This window comes from Microcaecilia unicolor, chromosome 3 (genome assembly GCF_901765095.1).
Source record: "Microcaecilia unicolor chromosome 3, aMicUni1.1, whole genome shotgun sequence".
Taxonomy (NCBI): Eukaryota; Metazoa; Chordata; class Amphibia; order Gymnophiona; family Siphonopidae; genus Microcaecilia; species Microcaecilia unicolor.
The window spans coordinates 114,061,654-114,086,688 of record NC_044033.1 but is presented as its reverse complement, the minus strand read 5'-3'; the positions used below and the strand labels follow the sequence as shown (position 1 = coordinate 114,086,688).

The 25,035-nt window shown below is 42.8% G+C and overlaps 1 protein-coding gene across 1 annotated transcript in view; it reads right to left on the bottom strand.

Annotated features, from left to right (window-relative positions):
- Window positions 1–1,084: 1,084 nt before the first annotated feature.
- The window catches only part of CRLS1 (cardiolipin synthase 1), a 60,697-nt gene continuing 36,746 nt past the window's right edge, over window positions 1,085–25,035 (bottom strand). Inside the window, exons 6-7 of the mRNA XM_030196310.1 lie at window positions 14,432–14,523; window positions 1,085–1,386 (exon numbers count right to left, since the gene is read on the bottom strand). Coding sequence (XP_030052170.1) covers window positions 1,302–1,386; window positions 14,432–14,523 — 177 coding nt within the window. The 3' untranslated portion in view covers window positions 1,085–1,301. The remainder of the gene's footprint in view (window positions 1,387–14,431; window positions 14,524–25,035) is intronic.

Here is a 25,035-nt window from a genome sequence, read left to right as displayed (position 1 = left end):
CTAATCTCCTTTTTCCTACTGGTCATTTCTCCCCCTCTGTATCCAAGAAGCTTTCTGGCTTTTGCTGTCACCTTTACTACCTATTTGGCCACCTGATGATCATCAGATACATTTAGTTCTCACTTTTTTTTGTGCACAGAATTATGTTATCACACCTTTGGGTTTTTGTAGCCCAAAAATACACCCTTGTGTGTTGTAGTATTAAATATTAGCCACCAAATTCTAGATCATTGCTCAAGCTTTGCTAGAGACTCTTCCTCATGGTATCCGCACCTTCCAGGATACCTACCTTGTTGCAAACGTTGGTACTGATTAAAGAGGGAACCTTTCCCCGACAGTCCTTCTACAATGTCACTTAAGAGAAATGTTGAAAAGAACCAGAAGAGACAATCCCTGCAGCATGCATTGGTAACACCCATATTCTCTGTTTACCACTACCCTTTTGTTACCTTTCACTTAATCAGTTCCTAACAGTCACCAGGGGTGCTCAGTTAGTTATAAGATGTCTATGCAGAACCATATCTAAAGCCTTGCTGAAATCTAAGTACACTGCATCTAATGGTTTCCCATGAATCCAACTTTTAATCATTTGGTCAAAGAAACTGATAAGTCATCTGATTATAGTCAATAAAATTAAAAAATGATGTTTACCTAATAAAGGTGATCCAAGATGGAAGACACAAAGATGGCCCAGCACGACAAATCCATATGAAAGAAAATTCTTGAATACAATTTGGAATCGTTAATGCAGTACAGGAGTCCATTCTTTATTTTCATAAGTTAAAATTACTCCTATGAAGATTTAAAAGCTCTCTCCCCACCCCACCCAATAACCAACATCAAAATCACCAAAAGGATTTGCAACTACAATTTTTTCTTATGGCTCAACACATTCATGAGGTCTCTTTTGCCAGCAATTGTGAAATGTACAGTTCACAGTAGAAAAGGTGAATCTCTTATATGGTATTCAAATCATTTGCCATCATCAACATCCATTGTAAGTGTATAAACCCCCCCCCCCCCCCCCCCCCCCCCCCCACTATCGCTGAAAAGTGATAATCTTGTTAATCAATTAAGAACAAGGTAATTAAAATCCCCAGTGTTTATTGAAACAAATACAAAAATACATTAAGAATTTTGATTATCTACATTTAGTTCAACTACAGTGACATGGTTGACTTCCAGCAACTGCACCATGGTTGTGTACGCATCCCTTCATTCCATCTGTCTGCAAAGTAGCTCTGGTACACAGCCACAGTGCTTTACTATTGCACTCTGTGTGATAATTTGGTCCCGTCCATCTATTTTTTTAAAACTTTCACTGTTTTGTGTCCATAATGATAGTAACTGTATCCAGATGCTGCTGTTGTACAAGCTGTGATGTACCTGCAGGGACAAAAAAAACTTTCAACATTTTGTTTTAAAGGAATATTATTATATATATTTTTAAACAACCAACATTCATCATATGATGTCTCCCTGCCTAGATGTTAATTACAGTAAAAAAAAAAAAGGAAACGTTTGCAGGGAAACTGGAAAAACAAAACACTAGCAATCATTGGCTGTTGAGCTTATGTACTTTGGTAAGTCTAGCATTTATTCATTCCCATTAAACATGACAAGACTCACTACTGCTGAGCACAAAATGAATTTCTTCAGCAGTTAAAAGGTGTAATTTTCATGCTGGCTGACCTGCAATTTGTTTTTTTTGTTTTTTTTTTTTGGGGGGGGGGGGGCAGAGGAGGTTCTATTAACATGAGACCATGGCAACTCTTGTCTTCTGAACATATTTAGGGAAGGGGGGTGGGGAAACAGCCACCAGTTAAGAATGTTAATTGCCCACCCTCAATGCTGAAAGACTAAAAATAACCACAGAAAAGAAAAAAAAAAGTATCTCAATATTTGTATGAGGAAATAGCAGACCTGAAAAAGGTTCTTCTTATACATACATCTTATTTTCCTGATACAAATCAATTTTATTACTTTAAACCCAAAGATAAGAGGAAGGTTGTAATACCACAATTGCATTCAGGTGACTACATGTTTATATTATATCTGTAGTGTTTTTAGATTCTTGCAATGTTATTACAGTTTATTAAACTTGCTATATCATCTCAACAAAATAGAACACAGCAGTTTACAAAACAACAAGAACTCCATTTAAAGATAGGACAAAAAAAAAAAAAAAAGAAACCCACACACAAAACAGTGGATGGGGGCCCTTCCACTGATAATAATCGAAGCAAACATCAAGCAACAGCCTCCAGCCCTAAATTGGCAGAAGCAGAAAATTAAATAAATAAATATCATCATTATAGAACAGTCTGCAGTGAGAGAGGGGGCTACACAGTGTCTGCTATTTTCTATCGTGTACACCCATTTTACTTAGTATCAAATTTTGTCAAAGCATCTAATGTGGGTCTGACCTATGCAGGGTGCCCCCATTTTGAACCCTGGGTTGAGTCTTTTATTCTGCAGCTCAGTTCACAGGCCACCGGAGTCATTGTCATTGCTCAAGGTTTACACTTAGAAGCTGGATTTGGGGACCAAAGTGGCTGGGTTCTGGAAGGAGCCATTGCGCATGGTCCCTGGCCAAACTGTTGTTGCAATGACCAGACTAAGTATAATGAGGAGGGAGGAAAAAACCCAGGTAGCTGTGAATGTGAATGGTGCCAAGATGCTAACCTTGATTCCAACTGAGCTACAGGACCAATGAAGCAGAAGGAAACAGGTACATAGAGGCAGGGAAAAATAACTTAAGCAGCTGACAACAGATAGCTTTTGTTGCCATCTTCTGTGCCATCTTCTCCAAAGAGAAATCTACACATGCCCCCTCCTCCCAGCCATATACATGCAGACATTCACCAAACCTACAGACAACTACAACCTCTGCGCACACACACACACATCTAACTTCTGATAGCCCAGGGTGTCCAACCTCGGCCCTCGCCAGGTCTTCAAGATTTCCCCAATAAGGCAGTGCATGCAAATAGATATTCATTGGGGAAATCCTGAAAACCCGACTCTGCTCTCGAGGACCAAGGCTGGAAAACCCTGGGATAGCCTGTTCCCAAACCCACATTACCTACATCTGTACACATGCTTCTGCATATACTGTATAATTATGGTACAGCCAGAGACCCCCCCACTGGAATGGTGGTGGGCCCAGTCACAGAGCTCAGGCCAGTACAGACCTTGGCTGAGTCAGAAATCTGATGGCTGACACAACTGGGAGTTTACTGGAAAAGTATGGCCTAGTTGGTAGCCCACATTGAGGCCTAAATAAGCTAAATTAGGAAAAGTTAATAGATATGGAAACAAAATGGAGGATTTCAACACAAAATGGAAGCCCGTATCTGTTACAAAGTGGAATTTTCTCTAATGTAAGTTAGAAAAACAAGTTGAGAAATAAGTGAGTCATAGCAGGTGCAAAGAAAATAGAGAACTAGCTGTTCCAGAGAGGAGGGAGACTTCCTGTGAGCAGGATTGTGGTCAGCTGGTCAGCTGGTGTGAGAAAGGAAAGGCGTAGCAAGATAGAAGCTACTCATTAGCATGAGCCAATCAGTGACAACCATGACATTAGCATAGATCCAATCAGGTATATCTACTGTCATATTATCCATATCCTGAGGGCACCTATAAAAATCAGGGTATTTCCTGGTTTGAGTTAGAGAGAATAGGGTTGCCACTCTCTCTCCAAGGGAAACCAATGTGTCCAGCAGAATTAACAAATTACCTAATTGCTTTCCCTTGTAAAACCTCTAATTGGTAAAAGAAATCATAAAACATTAGCAAATAATTAACACCTGTTTGCAGCTTATTAAATTCCTATAATTAATTGATTGTACGTGCCTGTTGTCCATCACTGATTTGACTTGTACCTTGGCAAATAAACTCCTCATTCCAAATGATGATTTGTGGGCTTCACTTAATGATCAAAGGCTGTAAGTATAAATGCATTGTATAACTTGTAATCTAAATCCAGTTTGTCATAAGGCTGGTATCTTTTCCTTAGATCTAACATCTCCCTTAGAGGCAATAACTCCTTGATTACCCCAGTACTAGTGTTATTTAGAGATGGAGTCAGATTAAGGTCACTCTAGCCTTCTTGGGGGGGCTCGGGACCCCTAAATTCTCAACATTGGTGACCCTCCGTTCGATTTAAACACGCCATGAGAATTTTTGTCAAAGTGGGGGTTACTTATAGCTCTTGACTAAAATTCTGTTGTTTTATCTTCCAATTGATTGCTGTCCCTCATAAAGATCCAGAATTTCCTCCCCGGTGTTTCATACCCCTTATTACAGCATTCTCCTTTCTCTCTCTAAGCTTTCACTCTTTCCTGTGGTTAAGCCACTGCCAATTTCCCTTCCGTTATACTTTCCTATCGCAGTCAGTGAACTCTGTCCGTCCTTTCGTATACTCAGTTCTTTTCTCCCTGTTCTCCTGTCCCTCTTCCTCTTATGTTCATTCTCGTTCTGAAAGCTCCGGTTTACGGTGCTCTGCATTCTAGCCACTTACGGGCATAATACTTTTGCCTGTTTCCTATCTACGGCTGTGGGTTTTTTTCTGCACTATTTTGTTTTTTCTCTTGCTCTTTTTAGTGTCATTCTCCCAATTCCCCCTCCCTTCCTCTATCTAGATTTCTTTTTCCTATCTTTGCATGCATTTGCGGTCCCATTTCTTCCGATTTTGTAAGGCTTTCACTGACTCTCTCAATTTACAAGTGCGTAGCTGCTTAACTTCCTCTTTTCTTCTGTAAGTGCCTGGCTCCCTGGGCGGTGCCCACTTCCTTCCTCTTCTCTGCATTTTCTCCCTCTCGTATCTGCTAATCTCTAACTTTGGAATCTATCATTAAATCCTTCTTTAATAATGTCTTGTTCTGTACTTTGTATTTGCTTCCGTTGGTCACTACAGCACCTTCCTTTTCTTTTGGCTATGTTCCCTGCTCTAGTCTGTCACTCTGTTACATTGTCCCTCTCTCTTATATACATGCTGTCTGTCAGTAAGATTATGTTCTGCTCCCTGTCAGCTATTTATCTGCTATACCATCTTGTCAGTTAGTTCTCTAACTATAAATATACCCTATGACAGGTCTGTTGCCAGTTCTAACTATTGTCAGCAAGTACATCTTATGCCTTGAGCGCTTGGTGTCCGTTTATGCACCGTAAATGTGATCTTGTGCCTTTACTTTTGACAGACTGCCACCATCTTCCGTGTTGATAATACTTTTGCTTTTCTAACACACCCTCCCATTATGGGCGTACCTAGGGGCGTGATCGTTGGTGTCACTCCATCCTTTGGGCCCACCCCTGATAAGTCTCTCTCTATCCTGTCTTTCACTGTTTTTTTTATATTTCTATTGTGAAATAAATTTATTAGATAATCAGTTGGATATTACTATAAGCAATTGATTGTTAGCATTCTAACCAAAGACTATTATAAGGATATTTACATTTGATACTTTGCAATGTAATATTGGGAACTGTAATTGTGTGAGTCCGTTTTTGGATTAGGACAAACATATGCAGCATTTGTTTAGCCGTGAGGGGATCATTGAAGTGACAATCTGAAATGTAGTTTCATGATAATATGACTTAGAAGCTATTTGTGTATCCTTTGCCTTGTTAGTATGGTATTTCTGTCTCCGGAACTTGGTTTATGGCATTATTTCTGACTGGCATGATTAATATGCATTTGTTTCCTGTAAGAACTGTGTGCCTGTAACTTTTCAGGATGCAAGTTAGATAGTAAACCACAGATTAGCTTTGCCGTGAGAAGCTGGGGTTTTCATTTTTATTAAGACTGTGATACCGTGCTTGCGTTCTATAGGTAAATGGTGTATGCCATCGTTGTCAGTTCTATCATAAATACTGTTTTATAAAGGTGTAACTTAGTTTTATGGCATACTTTTCTGTAGGCATTACACAATGCATATTTATTAGAAATATATTCCTCCCAAATACTTATCCTTTTTATAACCCTCTGTATATGTGCACTTTTCTGCAAAATCAGTTGTGTTTGAATGCTTTTTACTTTCAGTTTCATGATTGTGGCGCTGGCTCGTTGTTTTCTTAAGGATAGACTCTGTTTCTGCATTGTAATCTTAACCCTCCTAGAACATTAATTTACAACCTGGTTTTATTTTATTAGTTCTGTTTATTTATTCTTTATCTTCTCCGATGTAGGGAAAATTACTTATCTGCTTGCTCATTGGGTTCTAATGCTTGTCTATCAATCTGAAAGTCCCACCTCCCTCCCTCTTTAGTGCATGTCATTTTTATTTGCAGTAAGGTATGAAACCACTCACTTGTTTTTGGTACAGTAATACTGTGTTCACATTTTATACATAGCTCATTTATGACATTGTTTCCTGTTGTATCGCATTTTCAGCTTTATGCAAATTTAATCTGCTTAACTAGATTTACAGGTACTTTTTCTCCGTAAGCATCAAAGTTGTAAAATTACTTATCTTTTGATGAGTCATTTAGTGGTCTGCAGAGTTCGTTGTATGTGCACTTCTCTACATGCTGCAGTGTGCGCATGTATTTTTTGCTTTCACTTTTAAGATTATAGCACTGCATCGTAGGTTTGGTTTCCTAATATTGGCTTTGTTTTTGTACCATCATATTATAAACTCCACAACACTATATGTTTATTTAATTTTTTTTTTTTTTTTTCCCTTCCTTCTTCACTCTTATTCTCCCCGGTACTGGGGAAAATATAAAGCTGCTTGATTAATGGTTTGCAATGCCTGTCCATCTATCTCTAAGTCCCACCCACTTCCCCATTTTCTGCATGTCAGATATTTTTCAGACTTTGACTTTTATCCTTGTACCGCGCTGCTCAAGTTTTGTGTTTTTATTTTATGGTCATAGCTACACAACTTTTTCTTTCTCTACTTTATCTTCAATTAAAAAGGCTTTCCTGTTGTACTACAGGTATAACTGAACGAAAGAATTTATTTGTACTATTTGCCCTTGCATTGCAGTCTTTTTTATTGTTACTGTTCCGCTCTAATGCTTTAGAGTTTCCTTCTCCTGGTTTGTTGAGTGGAAAATATATTGTCTAGTGAATGATGAACGTGGAATTTTTCACATTTTTTGTCCTGACTAAGGTGTTCCAACTAAAGGCTCTTTTTATGACTGTGCCTTCCCCAAAGAGCTTACATTTGTTTTGTTTTGCTTTGGAATATTTCGTTTTTCTCTCTATTTTTCCACCACTTCTATAGTAATTTTCAGGGGCTTTTCCCTGGGACATACTATACTTTTATTGTTTTCTTATATACCAGTGTCACGCTATTACTATTGGGTTTGATACCGATGTCCGGGACTTACACCCATTTGGGGGCCACAAACCCTTCAATGGATGACGGTATCTCAATTAGTAGAAGCAGACTTCCATTCCATTTTCGGAGTGGCCTGCGGATTTGGCATTATTGCCCACATATGAGTTACTTGTATAGATGACCGCGGGGTTAATAAAGAGACGTCTAACGACTTTCGTTGCGATTGTGTACAGGTTGACTCGGGCATTCAATATTTTTGGAGGGTTAGTTTTACACGGGAAGTTTTCCTAACTTTTCAACGTTCTAGACCGGTTAGTCATATACGAGATGTTTCCTAACCATAAATTTCTGAGTGGATTGTTGTACACGAGAAGTTCTCAAGCTACAGGTCCTTTGGGGTGATTAGTCGCACACGAGAAGTTCAATCGTATACGAGAAGTTCAATAGTCAGCGGAAACCGATGGGACCGCTACTCTTCGATTCATGACACCGTATTCGCTGGTTTTTTGAGTCCTTTTCGGGAGTGTTTGCAATGTCCCTTTTTGGGGGCTCTACCATGTATACGGGATAGTTCTTGGCAGGCTGGGAAACCGGGTTTCTTTATGTCTTTAGAAGCACACTCTGGGGAGTAGTTTTCATTAATTAGGGGTAGAGTAGTATAAATATATAATAGCTGACACTAGGTATTTATCCACTTATTCACACACTCTTTGGGTACCTCCCTGTTTGCTGTTTTTATTTCTCTGTTAATGTCACCTGCGGTAAAAGCATTGAGCTTTCCGCCAATTGGTAATTTTTATTTTTGGGTCTCTATGTTGGAGTACATTAGCAGATGCGTGAGTATGATTGTGTTATGTCTCTGCATGTTCTACTATCAGGATAATCATCACATGTTTTTGTAAACCGTTAACAAATTATCATTTCTAGGTCTCCTTGTTATCTCTGAAGCTGCCTTTTGAACCACTAACCTTGTACCAGGTTCTAGGTCTGGTCAATATATATTATTACTAATCTAGTTCATTTTTCTATAGCATGTTACAGGTCTGAAGCTTATTTGTAGACCACCTGCTCATTAGGTCCCGTTATTATACATATTGGGTGATGATGTTCACTACCCATTATATCATATCTTCCTCTCCGCACCCAACACCAGATACTGGTGATCTGACATCTATTCAGATCTCTGGTAAGGACTTTCCGTCCGAAACAAACCTTTCTATTTTGCGGTTGACCTCCCTATGCCACCGAGAGTTCGGAAGGGCATAGTGATCCTGCCAACTGTTCTCTTTCTCAATTGATTTTCTACGCTGGAAATTACATTGCATGAATCGTGAGTATATTTTCATTTATTGTATGTGTTACTATTAAGCTTGCCTTTGTATACTTTCATGGCCTGTTGGATTAGCTCTAATTTAAATGTTTTATTTTACCAAATTTAGAATTAAGATTTTGTCCTCAATACAGAGGGACCTCTTTATGTGGGACAATAACTGTGTCTGTGTATGAGTGTGGTTTTCCTTTTCTGTCTGTGTGCTGTGACTTGTGATTGGCTACTGGAATATTTATTTTCATATTTGTTGTTTTAAAAACCCTAACTGTACACAATTCCAATGATTGGTTTTGAACTACATTTAGAAATATCTTGCTTCCTCTTCTAAGCTTTGAGTTTTCTACTTATCAGGATTAGGTTACTGTTTTAATTTTATGTCTATATGTTGCTGTGTGTCCTGTGATAAATGGCATAAACTAAACAAGCTAATTATTAAGGAATCATTTCTTTAGTTTTAAATTAGTGCTTTAAGGTTACTCTGCGAGATTACCTATCAACTGCAGTGGTAGTAAATCTCAAAGGAGTGTTTTTTTCCAGGATAGTATATTATTTCATTTAAGCAATGTTTGTTTGATTTGTGACGTGATGTTAAATACCTGATTGTTTTTGACTTCTGGTAAATTGCTTTCACTAGAAATGCAAGCACTTTTTAGTTTTAATTTGTATGTGTCTGTGTTCATTGAAAATTGCATAATTATTCCAGATATTTACTATGAAAGGTTCTATATTATATGCCATCTAAAACACTGTTTCTTTGTGACGTTGTTTAAAATAACCAGTGCTGATGTTCACTTCCTGGCTCTTTATTGGGGATGTGTTCCGTAAGAATAAATTAACTGTTTTAATTTTTCTTTTCACGTCTTATCTACTACTTTCAAACTTCCTTCCCTGCCTCTTAAAGATTTATAGTTTTACGATAGAGTTCCAGCATTTCTGGTTCTCAATAGGGTTTGGAGATTAACCCTTGCATAACATAACTAACTGATAAATCCGAACTAAAGAAATTCAGGTTATTATTATTTCAGAGCTATGTTCAGATAAGACTGGCTACAGTTGCCAAATTCCCTTTTTATTGAGAACCGTACCTCTGGAAGCAGATCAAGTAATTACATTGTTTTCCTCTCCTGAAGTATTAATTCTATGATGACTTATTACACCAGCATTAAATATTAATATAAAAATTTCAACTTACAGTTTTTGTCTGATGTATAGCCCTATTTTCAGTCACCATAATATGCAATGCTTTCAGTGAGCAGTAAACTCAAATTAGACACAGGAAACACCGTTATTTCGTGATTTCCTTAAGACATATTGACAGAGATTAACCCTTGTAGTTCTTATTTTTTCTAGAGTTCATCTTTACAAATGCTTTGGACTCAGTATATGATACAGGAATTCATTACGTGTTTCAAGTTTTTAATAACTAGATGGGTTTTTCTGTGATTCTGTGTTATCCTTGCAACTCTTTGTTTAGAATTCAATTTACAATGTTGGCTTACAAGCTGTTCCATTTATCATACTGGTCTATATGCATATATCCTAATGGTCAATTTGTGCATTTATTGCATTAATAAAAATTGTTATTATATTCTTGATTTTTGAATGTTACTAAAATGTTTAAAAAATGCTCCTACTTCTTGTCTTCTGCTTATAAAGCGGCTCCTCCTCTGTATTGAAAATATACTCTAAATTGTAAATTGATTCTTGGGAATATATAAGCTTATTTCTAGCTATCCCTCTGAATGTGAATCTTGATATGCTGTCATGATTTAGGGCCCAAATTGTGAAAGCATAGAAAGGATCAGTTTAAAATTTAATATAATTTTCATTTTCCAAATTGGCTGTGAACTATTACAGAGGACTATATGTTATTGTCCTTCTCATTTGATCTATTTAAACCTTGTAAAGGTCACGTGAGGAGGCCTCATAGAAATATATAGTTTTTACATCTTTCTTTTCTGATATTGGCTTTTCTCTATCTCTCTAAATATCATATTAAGGGCTGTATTTTCCTGGAGCAGACTCTGACCACAATGTTTCCTCAGACTCTGCTGACTTCCTGTGCCAGCAAAATCCAATCTACCGAGAGGAAAAAAAAAAATTTGTTTTCTACTTGTAACTTATGATTTTATATATTGAAACTGTGCTCCACCTATTGGTGCCCCAAGGAACTAACAATGCATTCCTTGATTTTTTCTTTCTATTGGTCCTGTGCTGAGATTTGACTGCTAAATATTGCTTCTTATATCAGCACTATTTATTAAGTCCTGTAGGATGAGTGAAGACTGCAAATCCAATTCCTGATCTACCGCCTCTATTCCAGTTTAGTACTTCTACTGCAACTGACCTCTGGCCAGAAAAAGGAGCACCAACTTCTCCAATGAGGATTTTCTTTTGTCCAAATGATGTCATTAATTTAGACCTGCTTGGTTATGCTCTTAAATATTCTGCTGTATTAAATATTTTTGCAGGCTCATCTTTTCCAGAACTTACATGGCACTTTACGTATGAGCTCTCTATTACAACAGACAGCGACCGTGATTCCAGAAGATACTTCCATCACCTGGACTACTTATAAGTTTTAAATTTCTGCACATTAGTCTTCTGCTTTGACTATGACTATTTGCTAATCTACCCTTCTTTCTGAATTATCTAACTCGTAAGTCCTGCTGGCCTCCTGCAGCTGAGGGCCCAACCCTTGGTGAATGTTAGTCATCGCAGGTGAAGATTCCATACCTATTGGCGATAGATTTCAATGCATTGCCCGTGCCTTTTGACTATTTATTTTTGTGCACCATAATCCTGACCCTCCATACCTCAATAACTTGAACAATCAACATCATCTCTAAATTTAAGTTTTTATTGTTTTTTTTTGGTACCCTTTTCTTTGTTCCATATACTTAACTATTGTTATTTGTTCAGTTCTTCGTAGTAATTACCAATCTGTCTTGCACACTATGCAAGCCAGAAGTGGGGATACATTCTGCAAATCCCAATTCCTAGTATTAAGACTGTCACTTCTACTGATTCCTTGCCCAAGTTGCTGTGAAAATCCAGCCCTGTTAGATCTTCCAGATCTCCGTCCAGATTCTTCAGCGCTTCCACCGCCTCAACCATGATTGATGAAAGAGGATTAAGAACTGATACTTCATTTGAGAATTACTGTTGCTGTTTATGGACATTATAGATTCATATTTTGTTTTATTTTCAGTTTAGCAGTAATCCTGTCTATATAATGAAAAGGTTTTATTTTTATTTTCCTAATATTTCCTGTATTGTTCTGATTGTTTTTCTAAGAGTTTAATTTAAATTGAAGTTGATATTGCTCAGATACAAGGGTAACATCAAACCCTAATACTGGCTCTGATATCATAATGTAGGTGTAAACCCTGTTAGTATCAACCAGTTATGCAATTGTTTAACTTTGGTGTAGGCTTACTTAAGCTGCATGTCTTTCTGTAGGTTTGACTAAGCTCCAAGTGGGGTAACGGATATATAAAATGCTTCCCATACTTCCAGGTCATTATGCATATGTCAAGATACATGCATGACCTTTGTTAATATAAATATTCCTAGGATTGACCATTTTTGCAGTATTAGGCAACCTCATACGTGCTATCCACTTTTTAGTGCTCATGATTGGATGCTAATGATGAGTACTAGTAAGGTCCAGGAATTCCGACCTGTTTAAGGATTCTGAATACCTACAACCTAAAACAGCTTGCAAACAGAGTACTAACCATATATTTGTTGAGCCACCATAACAATGCTTAATCGAAACCACTGATCCTTCCCAAGACCACTGAAATAGATACATTAGATTATCTCCCCATGCACTATGCAACAGATATAATAGAAGCCATAGAAAGACCTGAAAGTGTTTATTAGTATGATCCACCTGAAATTGCTATTACCCACATACCTTCTAGCAATTTCTAAGACCAAAACTCCCCCTCTCGTTTGATAGCTTGCTACCTTCTGGAATGGATGATTACAAGCTTGACGAGCTTTGTGTCACCCCTCCCCAGAGGGGGTGACAAGTGGGGAATGTATAATTATGGTACAGCCAGAGACCCCCCCACTGGAATGGTGGTGGGCCCAGTCACAGAGCTCAGGCCAGTACAGACCTTGGCTGAGTCAGAAATCTGATGGCTGACACAACTGGGAGTTTACTGGAAAAGTATGGCCTAGTTGGTAGCCCACATTGAGGCCTAAATAAGCTAAATTAGGAAAAGTTAATAGATATGGAAACAAAATGGAGGATTTCAACACAAAATGGAAGCCCGTATCTGTTACAAAGTGGAATTTTCTCTAATGTAAGTTAGAAAAACAAGTTGAGAAATAAGTGAGTCATAGCAGGTGCAAAGAAAATAGAGAACTAGCTGTTCCAGAGAGGAGGGAGACTTCCTGTGAGCAGGATTGTGGTCAGCTGGTCAGCTGGTGTGAGAAAGGAAAGGCGTAGCAAGATAGAAGCTACTCATTAGCATGAGCCAATCAGTGACAACCATGACATTAGCATAGATCCAATCAGGTATATCTACTGTCATATTATCCATATCCTGAGGGCACCTATAAAAATCAGGGTATTTCCTGGTTTGAGTTAGAGAGAATAGGGTTGCCACTCTCTCTCCAAGGGAAACCAATGTGTCCAGCAGAATTAACAAATTACCTAATTGCTTTCCCTTGTAAAACCTCTAATTGGTAAAAGAAATCATAAAACATTAGCAAATAATTAACACCTGTTTGCAGCTTATTAAATTCCTATAATTAATTGATTGTACGTGCCTGTTGTCCATCACTGATTTGACTTGTACCTTGGCAAATAAACTCCTCATTCCAAATGATGATTTGTGGGCTTCACTTAATGATCAAAGGCTGTAAGTATAAATGCATTGTATAACTTGTAATCTAAATCCAGTTTGTCATAAGGCTGGTATCTTTTCCTTAGATCTAACATCTCCCTTAGAGGCAATAACTCCTTGATTACCCCAGTACTAGTGTTATTTAGAGATGGAGTCAGATTAAGGTCACTCTAGCCTTCTTGGGGGGGCTCGGGACCCCTAAATTCTCAACAATACCCACAGCCACCCCCCCCCCCCCCCCAAATACCCATGCTCTAATATCTACCTCTTAACTCCCTATAGCAGGGGTTTCCAAACCTGTCCTTGGTGAACCTCAGCCAGTCAGGTTTTCAGGATATCTACAATGAATATGTATGAGATTGATCTGATTACTACTGATGCAGTGTGTGCAAATTAATCTCACACATAGCCATTGTGGATATCCTGAAAACCTGACTAGATGAGGTTCCTCCAGGATAGGTTTGGGAATCACTACCCTATACATTACCCCTTAAATACAACCCCCATGTATGCCTACTTACCACTATCTAGTTGCCTGTTGTTCATATCCACCAACCTCCACCCTCTATCAAGAGCACCTTTCTATATAAATGCAGTTGGAACAGTCCCAAAGTCAAGCCTCTGCCTGCTTTCCCTATTTGTTTTAAAAAAATGTGAAACTTTTAGATAATTGTTTTAGATCCACCAATAAGTACAAGAACTTTAAAACTAGAGAATTTACATTTTATTCATATACATTTCAAAGATCACCTTAAAAGGGAGCAATGGGAAATTATACAATTCTATCATCTCTGCTAGGCTTTGTATTAAAACACAGGGAAAGCATTAAATTAAGAAAAGGGTAAACATCTTACCTTATCTTTAACTAGAGTCATTACTACAGGCTGGGCTTGTTTCATGATACTTACTGGTCTTTAGACACATTACTCATGATGTTAGGGAGCATAACTTACCATAATACCTCAAGATAAACACTATCCACGTAATTAAAAACTGGAGCTGCTAATGAAGCAGCCACCAAGATAAGCTGAATTGCTGTGTTCATCTGGTAAGAAAAGAATAAAAAGGACAAAGATAGCCAATGAAACTATGATGCACAGTAAATATCACAAAACCAATTTTAATCCTTATAACATATATAGTAGATTTCAACTGCAATGTGTTTAAGGAAGAACAAAAAGTTTTCTAGAGAGGAAAGAAAATGTCCTTCCAATAATTTTTTTTCAAAGTAACTTTATTATCCTCCTGTAAAATCATAAGACCACATGCAGTTATTTTTAACATGTAAGGCAGAACCAGACAGATTTGTAGGTACTAACATGCAAATATTGAGTATCCTATGTATACAAAATAATTTAATGCTTATTAATTACAGATAGGTTGAGACAGAAGCGGTGCACCCTTGTCAGGGCTGGCAAAGGGGTGGGGGTAAGATGGACCTCACAGCTAAGGGAGGCCCCCAATGTCCAGCATCTCCTTTTCTTCCCCATCTACCTTAACAGGTGTCTTTCTTCATGGGGGGTCAACGGCAGTGGCAGCGATTCACTCACACTGCTTGTGGCTGACCCAGAAGCAAACCCTTTACTGTATCCCATCCCATTTGGCACAACTTCCTGTTTCTGCATAGGCAGGAAGGCTTTGGGGTCAGCTGTGAGAGAACTGCTGTCCATGACCAATGTTTAGAACTACTGCCCATGATCAATGTTTCCTCTAAGAAGTGGCCTGGTATGTGCAAATGTTTTTTCATGTGAGCAACAAGTTGTAAAAACAATTTTTGAGCACCAGTATTAGCAATGCATTTTTGTACATAGCACAAAAAACATTTTTGTGATCAACCACGTAAAATCTGTGAGCGATGCTCCTAAAATGTATGAGCAATTACTCATGCACTCTGCTTAGAGGGAACATTGCCCATGACCCTCATGAAAACAGACACTTAAGGCAGACTGTATTTTTTTTGGGGGGGGGGGGGGGGGGGAGGAAGGGCAGAGATACCAGACGACGGGAGGAGTTAGGGGAGAAAGAAATTGCTGGAGTTATCACTAGAAGGTTTGACAAGGACTTGCACTGTAAAATAACTTCCATAGAGAATAAGCAACTGCAAGGTGAATTCACTCCTACCAAACTTGGCTTCCGCAAGACAAACAGCAGGTGGGAAGGATGGATGGAGGGGGAGCAATGCTGGATCTGGGACCAAAGGGGGGGGGGGGGAGAGGGAAGAAAAGAAAGACAAAGAAAGAAAGCAATGGGAAGGAGAAAGAGAGAGATGGTGGACCAATAAACTTGAACATGGAGATAGAGGGAAAGGAGGGGGAGAGAGAAAAAATATTGGACCTCAGAACAGAAGGGAGGGAGAGATGCTGGACCACAGGATGACAGTATGAAAATGCTGGATCATGTTGGGGGGAGCAGGAGGGGAGAGAGATGGAAGATGTGGGGGGGGGGGGGGTAGTGGAAGGAGGAGAGAGAGCAGATGCTAGGTTATGAGGGTGGAGGGGGCGACATGCCACAAATGGCGAAACCATGTGGGAGAGGCCAAGGTTGTGGCATGGAAATGAGTGAGGGGAGGACAGTGTGTACACAGAGGATAGAAATGTGGCAATGGGAGTAAATGAAAGGCGGAAAGGAATAGAAGGCTGGGGGAGGACTGAGATGCAAAATGGGAAAGCTAGGGGGTGACAGAAGGAGGTGGAAAGTTGAGTAAAAAAAAGAGGAGGGTGAGAAAGTGTGAAATTTGAGTAGATGGAGGCAAAAAAAAAAAGGAAAGAAAGAGCTAAAAGGGAAAAATACACAGAGTCAGAGGTAGTGAGGGCCTACCTCCTTATTTTCTGCCCTGGGTTCCAGTATGTCTAATGTCTGCCCTGACCGTTGCTGTAGCTGTTGGGGATCCCAAAGCTCTGCCAACTGAGGACCTTCTCCAAAAGCAGCCAGAACTCCCATATACTAAAGCTCAGCAGTCAGTGGCAATGTCCTTGAGCTGCGAACACTGGCAACTCAGCATGCGTGGGGTGTCAGTTTTAGTGGTTCAGGGATGCTACTGCTGACTGCCAAGCTTGGTAGCAAAGAAGTTCTGGCTGCCTTTTGAGGAGGTCCTCAGCTGGCCGGGCTTGGGGATCCTCACCAGCTAAAGTATTTATATTTTGAATGGGGAGGGGAATGCCAAGGGAGGAATGGAGAAAAAAAAATTGTGCCAACACTTTGGGCTCAGGCCCGCCCAAAACTGGCCACTTGGTTATGCCACTGGGTATGGTGTCATGAGGATAGGCTTAAGAAGCTTGATATTTATTTATTTATTTATTTGTTGCATTTGTATCCCACATTTTCCCACCTATTTGCAGGCTCAATGTGGCTTAAATAATGCCGTAATGGCGATTGCCATTTCCAGATTGAGAAATACAAAATGGTTGTTAAGTGACAGAGTAGATTAAGCAATCAAGTGTGGCGAGTTCATTTCTGGCATGAGAATTAAGTGGTATTGCTATGGAGTTCATGAGTGACAGGGAAAATTAAGCAATCAAGTGTAGAGAGTTCATCCTGGAATGAGAAGTAGAGAGGTATAACGATAAAGTTAATTAGTGCCAAAGTAAAGTTAAGCAATCCAGTGTTGAGAGTTCAGTTTCATCCCGTTCTGGTATTGGTTTCCTTGTCTGGTATTTAGGATGGATCATTGTGGTATGCCTTTTCGAACAAGTTGGTTTTTTATAACTTTCGGAAGTTTGTTAGGTCATGTATTGTTTTGATGGCAGTCGGCAGGGCATTCCATAATTGCACGCTTATCTAGGAGAAGCTGGATGCATATGTTGATTTATATTTTAGTCCTTTGCAGTTAGGGTAGTGAAGATTCAGGAACGTGCGTGCTGATCTTTTTGCGTTTCTGGTTGGTAAGTCTACAAGGCCTGTTATGTAGACTGGGGCCTCGCCGTGAATGATTTTATGAACCAGGGTACAGATTTTGAACGCAATAAGCTCTTTAAGTGGGAGTCAGTGTAGCTTTTCTCTTAGGGGGTTGGTGCTTTCATTTTTCCAAATATGAGTCTGGCTGCAGTGTTTTGGGCGGTTTGGAGTTTCTTAATGATTTGTTCTTTGCATCCGGCATAGATTGCATTGCAGTAGTCTAGGTGGCTTAGCACCATTGATTGTATCAGGCAGCGGAATACTTCCCTTGGGAAGAAAGGTTTTTACTCTTTTGAGTTTCCACATTGAGTGGAACGTTTTCTTTGTTGTATTTTTCGCTTGGCTTTCTAGTGTGAGATTTCTGTCGATTGTGACTCCAAGGATTTTCAAGCTATCTGAAACAGGGAGGGTGTAGTCTGGGGTATTTATGGTGGTGGATTTGTTCGTGTTGTATTGTGACGAGAGGATGAGACATTGTGTTTTTTCTGCGTTGAGTTTTAATTGAAATGCATCCACCCATGAATTCATGATTTGGAGACTGTTTGATTTCATTTGTGATTTCAGTTAGATCGTGTTTGAATGGGATGTAAATCGTGGTATCATCTGCATAAATGTAAGGGTTGAAGCCAGGATAGATAGAGATTTGGCTAGAGGTGTCATCATTAGGTTGAAGAGGGTCAGTGATAGCGGTGATCCCTGGGGTACGCCACATATTGGTTTCCATGGTGGTGATGTGCTCAAATTTGATATCACTTGGTATGTTCTTGCGGTTAGGAAGCCCATGATCCAACTAAGTACTCTTCCCCCGATCCCAAAGTATTCTAGGAAGTTTAGTAGTATTTTGTGGTTAACCATGTCGAACGTACTGGACGTGTCAAATTGTAGGAGAAGTGCACTATTGCCAGTTGCAATTTCTTGTTTGAATTTGGTTAGGAGAGTGATTAGTACTGTTTCGGTGCTATGTTTGGTTCGAAATCCTGATTGATTCGTGTAGAATTAAGAATTTGTTCAAGTAGTCAGTAAGTTGCTTAGTTACCATGCTTTCCATTAGTTTGACTGCCAGATGGATGGATACTACCGGGCGGTACTTGGTTATGTCATTTGCTTTTTTTTTTTTTTTTTTTTTTTTGAGTCTTTGGGTATTGGAGTAGTATGCTTCCTTTGTCCTTAGGGAAGAGTCCATATTGTAGCATGTAGTTGAGGTGTGACGCGAGGTCTGCTATGAAGCGTTGGGGGGCGGATTTTATTAGGTTGTTAGGACAGGTGTCCAGTTTGCAATAGGATTTGGCGAATCTGTTGATTGCTTGAGTGACGTTTTCATTGGTAAGTAAAGCGAAATTTGTCCAGGTTCGGTCTGCCGGATATTCACCGGGGATTGGGTCCAGGCAATCGATGAATTTTTCATGCTCGGTGGTGTTAAATGGTAACGTGTTTCGTAGCTTTATAATTTTCTCGTTGATGTATCTGGCAAGGTTGTCTGCTGATGGGGTGTCTATATTGGTTGTGGTAGCCGGGGTGGTGTCTAGTAGTTTGTTCACGAGTTGGAAAAGTTTGTGTGTGTCTTTGTAGTCTGGCCTCCCACTAATTTGAGTTACCACATGATATATACTAGCATACAAATCGATGGGTTAGCCAGGCCAGGATAAAACTGTTCAGAAACCAACAATACCAATGCCAGCAGGTACTCAAGTACAAGGTGATAGACACAAGGAGCAGATAAAAGAAAGCAAACACACCACTACTGTAGGAAACATTAAAAGGTGAAATTAGGCCTTACCTGCTAATTTTCTTTCCTCTAGACCCTCCAGACCGGTCAAGACGCTTGGGTTATGCATGCCTACCAGCAGAGGGAGACTGAGAACACTAACTTCAAACTGAGTACATATAACCTGTGCTAGCCCTCTATCTCCAGTATACACTTAGCAAAGCAGAGAAACAAATCCCTGGAACAGTAACTCTGAAACTAATAAAAACCCCTGTACCTGGAAAACTAACAGTTAAACTCCAACAGTGTGCTTAAACAGATGAGACGCCCAGACGTCCCACTCTGCAGAATATTAGAGTCATAAGTACATAAGTACATAAGTAGTGCCATACTGGGAAAGACCAAAGGTCCATCTAGCCCAGCATCCTGTCACCGACAGTGGCCAATCCAGGTCAAGGGCACCTGGCACGCTCCCCAAACGTAAAAACATTCCAGACAAGTTATACCTAAAAATGCGGAATTTTTCCAAGTCCATTTAATAGCGGTCTATGGACTTGTCCTTTAGGAATCTATCTAACCCCTTTTTAAACTCCGTCAAGCTAACCGCCCGTACCACGTTCTCCGGCAATGAATTCCAGAGTCTAATTACACGTTGGGTGAAGAAAAATTTTCTCCGATTCGTTTTAAATTTACCACACTGTAGCTTCAACTCATGCCCTCTAGTCCTAGTATTTTTGGATAGCGTGAACAGTCGCTTCACATCCACCCGATCCATTCCACTCATTATTTTATACACTTCTATCATATCTCCCCTCAGCCGTCTCTTCTCCAAGCTGAAAAGCCCTAGCCTTCTCAGCCTCTCTTCATAGGAAAGTCGTCCCATCCCCACTATCATTTTCGTCGCCCTTCGCTGTACCTTTTCCAATTCTACTATATCTTTTTTGAGATACGGAGACCAGTACTGAACACAATACTCCAGGTGCGGTCGCACCATGGAGCGATACAACGGCATTATAACATCCGCACACCTGGACTCCATACCCTTCCTAATAACACCCAACATTCTATTCGCTTTCCTAGCCGCAGCAGCACACTGAGCAGAAGGTTTCAGCGTATCATCGACGACGACACCCAGATCCCTTTCTTGATCCGTAACTCCTAACGCGGAACCTTGCAAGACGTAGCTATAAGTCAAAGAAAGTTCTCCGACCATACTGAATATAAAATGAACAGACATAGCAGAACACGGCTCAAAATACTTCTGATAATTGACACGGCTGAAAAATACTTCTGATAAGAGACAGGGCGGGCTCTTGACCGGTCTGGAGGGTCTAGAGGAAAGAAAATTAGCAGGTAAGGCCTAATTTCACCTTCCTCAGCAACCCTCCAGACCGGTCAAGACGCTTGGGAAGTACCAAAGCAGTAGACACATTAAGGGTGGGACCCACGAAAAGCAGAAGACAACACAGCCGCTCCAAACCGAGCATCCTCTTTTGCCTGCACATCAATCCTATAATGCTTTACAAAAGAATGAATGGACGACCACGCCGCCGCCTTACAAATGTCCTGCGGAGGAATAAAACTACTTTCCGCCCAAGAAGCGGCTACCCCCCGAGTAGAGTGTGCCTTCAGTACCGAGGGAACTGCCCGACGCTTCAACAAATACGCCGAGGCAATGGTCTCCTTCAACCATCTAGCCAGAGTAGCCTTGGAAGCCGCTTCCCCCTTTCTGGGACCTCCAAACAAAATGAACAAACGATCCGACGCTCGGAAGTCCTGCGTTCTGCTCAAATATGCCCGCAAGATGCGTCGAACATCCAACTTAGCCAGACGACGTTGAGAGAGATCACCAGACCTATCCCCCAACACTGGTAACGAGATCACCTGATTTACATGAAAGGAGGATACCACCTTAGGAACAAACGAAGGAACTGTCCGCAAAGTCACTTTCTCCTTAGCCAAGGAGAGAAAAGGCTCTCTACAAGACAAAGCCTGTAGCTCCGAAATTCTACGCGCCGACGTAATGGCCACCAGAAACACTGTCTTTAAAGTAAGGTCTTTACACGAGATGGAAGCCAACGGTTCAAACGGAGGGCCTACCAGCGCCTCCAAAACCAAATTCAAATCCCAAGGCGGAACCGTCGGCCGACGAGGCGGACGAAGCAACTTGACAGCTTTCAAAAACCGGCACACGTCCGGCGAAGCCGCCAAGGAAAACCCCTGAATCTTTCCCCGGAAACAAGACAACGCTGAAACCTGTACTTTCAGGGAGGAGAGCGAGAGCCCCCTGTCAAGACCGTCCTGCAGGAACTCCAAAACTTCCGCGACCGAAACACGTAGAGGAACATAATCCCGCTCTTGACACCAGCTCTCAAAAATGCGCCACACCCGCACATAAGCCAAAGAAGTAGACCTCTTACGAGAGCGCAACATGGTATCAATTACCCTGGCCGAAAAACCTTTCTTCCTTAATCTGAGCCTCTCAAGAGCCAGGCCGTAAGCGAGAATGGAGCAGGGTCGGCCATCTCGATCGGCCCCTGAACCAATCTCACCCTGGACCCCAACGGAATCGGAGCCTGCACTAATAACCGAACCAGGTCTCCGTACCACGGACGTCGAGGCCAATTGGGCGCAATCAGAACCACTAGACCTGCATGGCGCCCGATCCGCTGCACCACGCGGCCCACCAGCGGCCACGGCGGAAATACATAGAGCAACTGTTGAGTCGGCCACGGGAGCACTAACGCGTCGATGCCCTCGGCCCGAGGATCCCTTCGACGACTGAAGAAGCGAGCGACCTGAGCATTGTCGGCCGATGCCATGAGATCCAGCACCGGCCGACCCCATTCCAACACCAGACGATTGAACACTGAGGGATGGAGGGACCACTCCCCGGGGTCTAACGTGTGCCTGCTTAGAAAATCCGCGCTCACGTTGTCCACCCCTGCCACGTGTCCCGCCGAGAGCCCCTGAAGATGAGCTTCTGCCCACAACATTAACTCCGCTGCCTCCACAGCTAACGCTTGGCTCTTCGTTCCCCCCTGCCGATTTACATATGCGACGGCCGTGGCATTGTCGGAAAGAACCCTGACTGCCTTGCCTTCTAACAGGCTGTGAAAGGACCGAAGAGCCAACCGAATTGCTCGAGTCTCCAGGCGATTGATGGACCAAGATGCTTCCTCCAACGTCCATCGTCCCTGGGCTACCTGACCCAGGCAATGCGCTCCCCAGCCCGAGAGACTCGCATCCGTGGTCAGCACCGTCCAATTGGGAGCGTCCAGCGACATGCCCTTCGCTAGATTCGGCGAGTGGAGCCACCAGCGAAGGCTGCGACGGGCAACCCCCGACAGAGGGAAACTCTCCTCCAGGTCCTGACACTGAGGGGACCAACGAGACAACAAGGCTCTCTGTAAGTCTCTCATATGGGCCCTGGCCCAAGGAACCACCTCTATTGTTGCTGCCATCAGCCCCAACACCTGAAGATACGCTCGAGCCGAAGGCGCCCTCTGCGCTCGGAGTAGCCGGATCTGTCCCTGCAGCTTGGAAATGCGAGGAGCTGTCAAAAACACCCGGCCCTTCTTCGTGTCGAAGCGAACTCCCAGATACTCCAGGGACTGGGAAGGCACCAGGTGACATTTTGCCAGATTGACCACCCAACCGAGCGACTGCAAGAAGGTCACCACACGGCCGGTGGCCTCCTCGCTCTCTGACCTTGATTTGGCCCGAATCAACCAGTCGTCCAGATACGGATGAACCAAAATGCCCTGCAAGCGCAGCGCCGCCACCACCACCACCATCACCTTGGAGAAGGTGCGAGGCGCAGTCGCCAGACCGAAAGGAAGCGCACAAAACTGAAAATGTCTCCCTAAGACCACAAAGCGAAGAAAACGCTGGTGCGCCTCTAGAATGGGAATGTGTAAGTAAGCCTCTGTCAGGTCTAGAGACGTCAGAAACTCTCCTTCTTGCACCGCTACAATAACTGAGCGCAAAGTCTCCATCCGAAAGGAGGGAACCTTTAGAGCAGCATTGACCTTCTTGAGGTCTAAAATGGGCCGGAAGGCACCCTCTTCCTTCTTGGGCACCACGAAGTAAATGGAGTAACAGCCCGTACCTCTTTCTAAACTGGGGACAGGTACCACCGCCCCTAAACCGATTAGACGCGACAGAGTGGTCCGTACTGCTCTTGCCTTGCATCTTGAATGACAGGGAGACACGAGAAAGAAATCGGAGAGGGGACTGTCGAATTCTAGGGCGTACCCGTCTCGCACTATCTGTAGGACCCACTGGTCTGACGTAATCTGGACCCACCTCTGGTAAAACAAGCGCAAGCGAGCCCCCACGCGAACCAGAGGCTGGGTCCCCAAACCATCATTGAGACACACGGGACGTACCGGACGCTCCCGAAGAGAAGCCTCGCCCCCCGCGACGGCCACCCCGAAAGGGCTGGGTTCTCTGGAAAAACCGACCCCTAGTCCCCCCAGAAGACCTACCGGGCCGATAACGTCTAGCCTCCTGAAAACGCCCCCGCCCTGCTGGCCCCTTAGACACCTTGGGACGAAGCTCAGGAAGCCGAGGGGCCTTAGCATCACCAAGACCCCTCACCAACTTATCCAATTCCTCCCCGAAGAGCAGAGAGCCCCTAAAAGGGAGGGAACAAAGTTTAGTCTTGGAGGCGGCATCGGCCACCCAGCCCCGCAACCACAGGGCCCGCCTAGCTGCCACCGCAAAGGTCATGTTCTTAGCAGAGGCCCTCAACAAATCGTACAGCGCATCCGCCAAGAACGACGACCCCATCTCCAACTTGGCCAGCTCTTGAACAAGAGAAGCCCTATCAGCCTGCGGGCTATCCAGGAGCCTCTCCGCCCAGCGAAAACAGGCCCGAGCCACCAGACCTCCACAAACAGACGCTTGTAGCGCCAAGGCAGACAGATCAAAACTCCGCTTTAGAAAGGTCTCCAATTTCCTATCCTGAGGGTCCCGCAACGCGGCCCCCCCATCCACTGGAATAGCCGTAGCCTTAGTCACTGCCGTCACCACGGCATCCTCCGTCGAGGGCCTGAGAGACTCCCTGTCCTCCTGAGGAATAGGGTAGAGCTTGGTCATAGCCCGAGCCACCTTACACTGAGCCTCCGGCGAATGCCACTCCTGCGTGATCATGTCTCTCAAGTCCGCATTCATAGGGAAAGAACGAGAGACCCGCCTGATCCCCTTAACCAAAGGATCCACCTGCTTCCCATCCCCAATGGGAGCCGCCGCAGGATCAAACCTTAAAGTGGCGGACACCTGCTCAATGAGGTCAGATAATTCATCCCTGTGAAAAATCCTAACCACAGAGGGGTCTTCCCCAGGCAAAGACAGGTCTCCATCCTGCCCTGCAACCGACCCCTCCTCCTCTTCCAGTGGACTAAAATCACCCTCAGAATCCGGAGGGGAAAAGACCTCTACATCTTCAGAGCACTCCACTCGAGGTCTTTTAGCGGTAGCCCCCCCCAATCTTGGACTAAGGGACTCCGCACCCGATGGGCCCGCCTTCCAAGCCTGAAACAGACTCCACACAAACTCTGGAGGGAACCCCATGCTGCCCGAGGCCTCCCCCCCAGCGGTACTCGAAATCGGGAGAGGCTGCGGCCCCACGACCGCCTCAGCGCTCAAAAGGCCCGAATCCAAGATGGCGGCGGTTCCCGCCAAAATCGGGACCGCCGCTGAAGCGCCCACCTGAGCCGGCCCACTCTCCTGCGATCCCGCAGAAGGAACTTCCGCCGCTAGCACCGGTGGCGCGAGTGATGGGGCCTTGGGCTCCCCACAAAACCGGCAGGGACCGCCAGCCGCGTCAACACCCCGACGCGCGCACAGCCGGCAACGAATTAACTTCCCTGACATACTCGCGCCTAAACAAAAAACAGCTGATTGCAACCGGCGAAGCTAAAAGAAAGAAAAACCAACACTCACGGCGCTTGC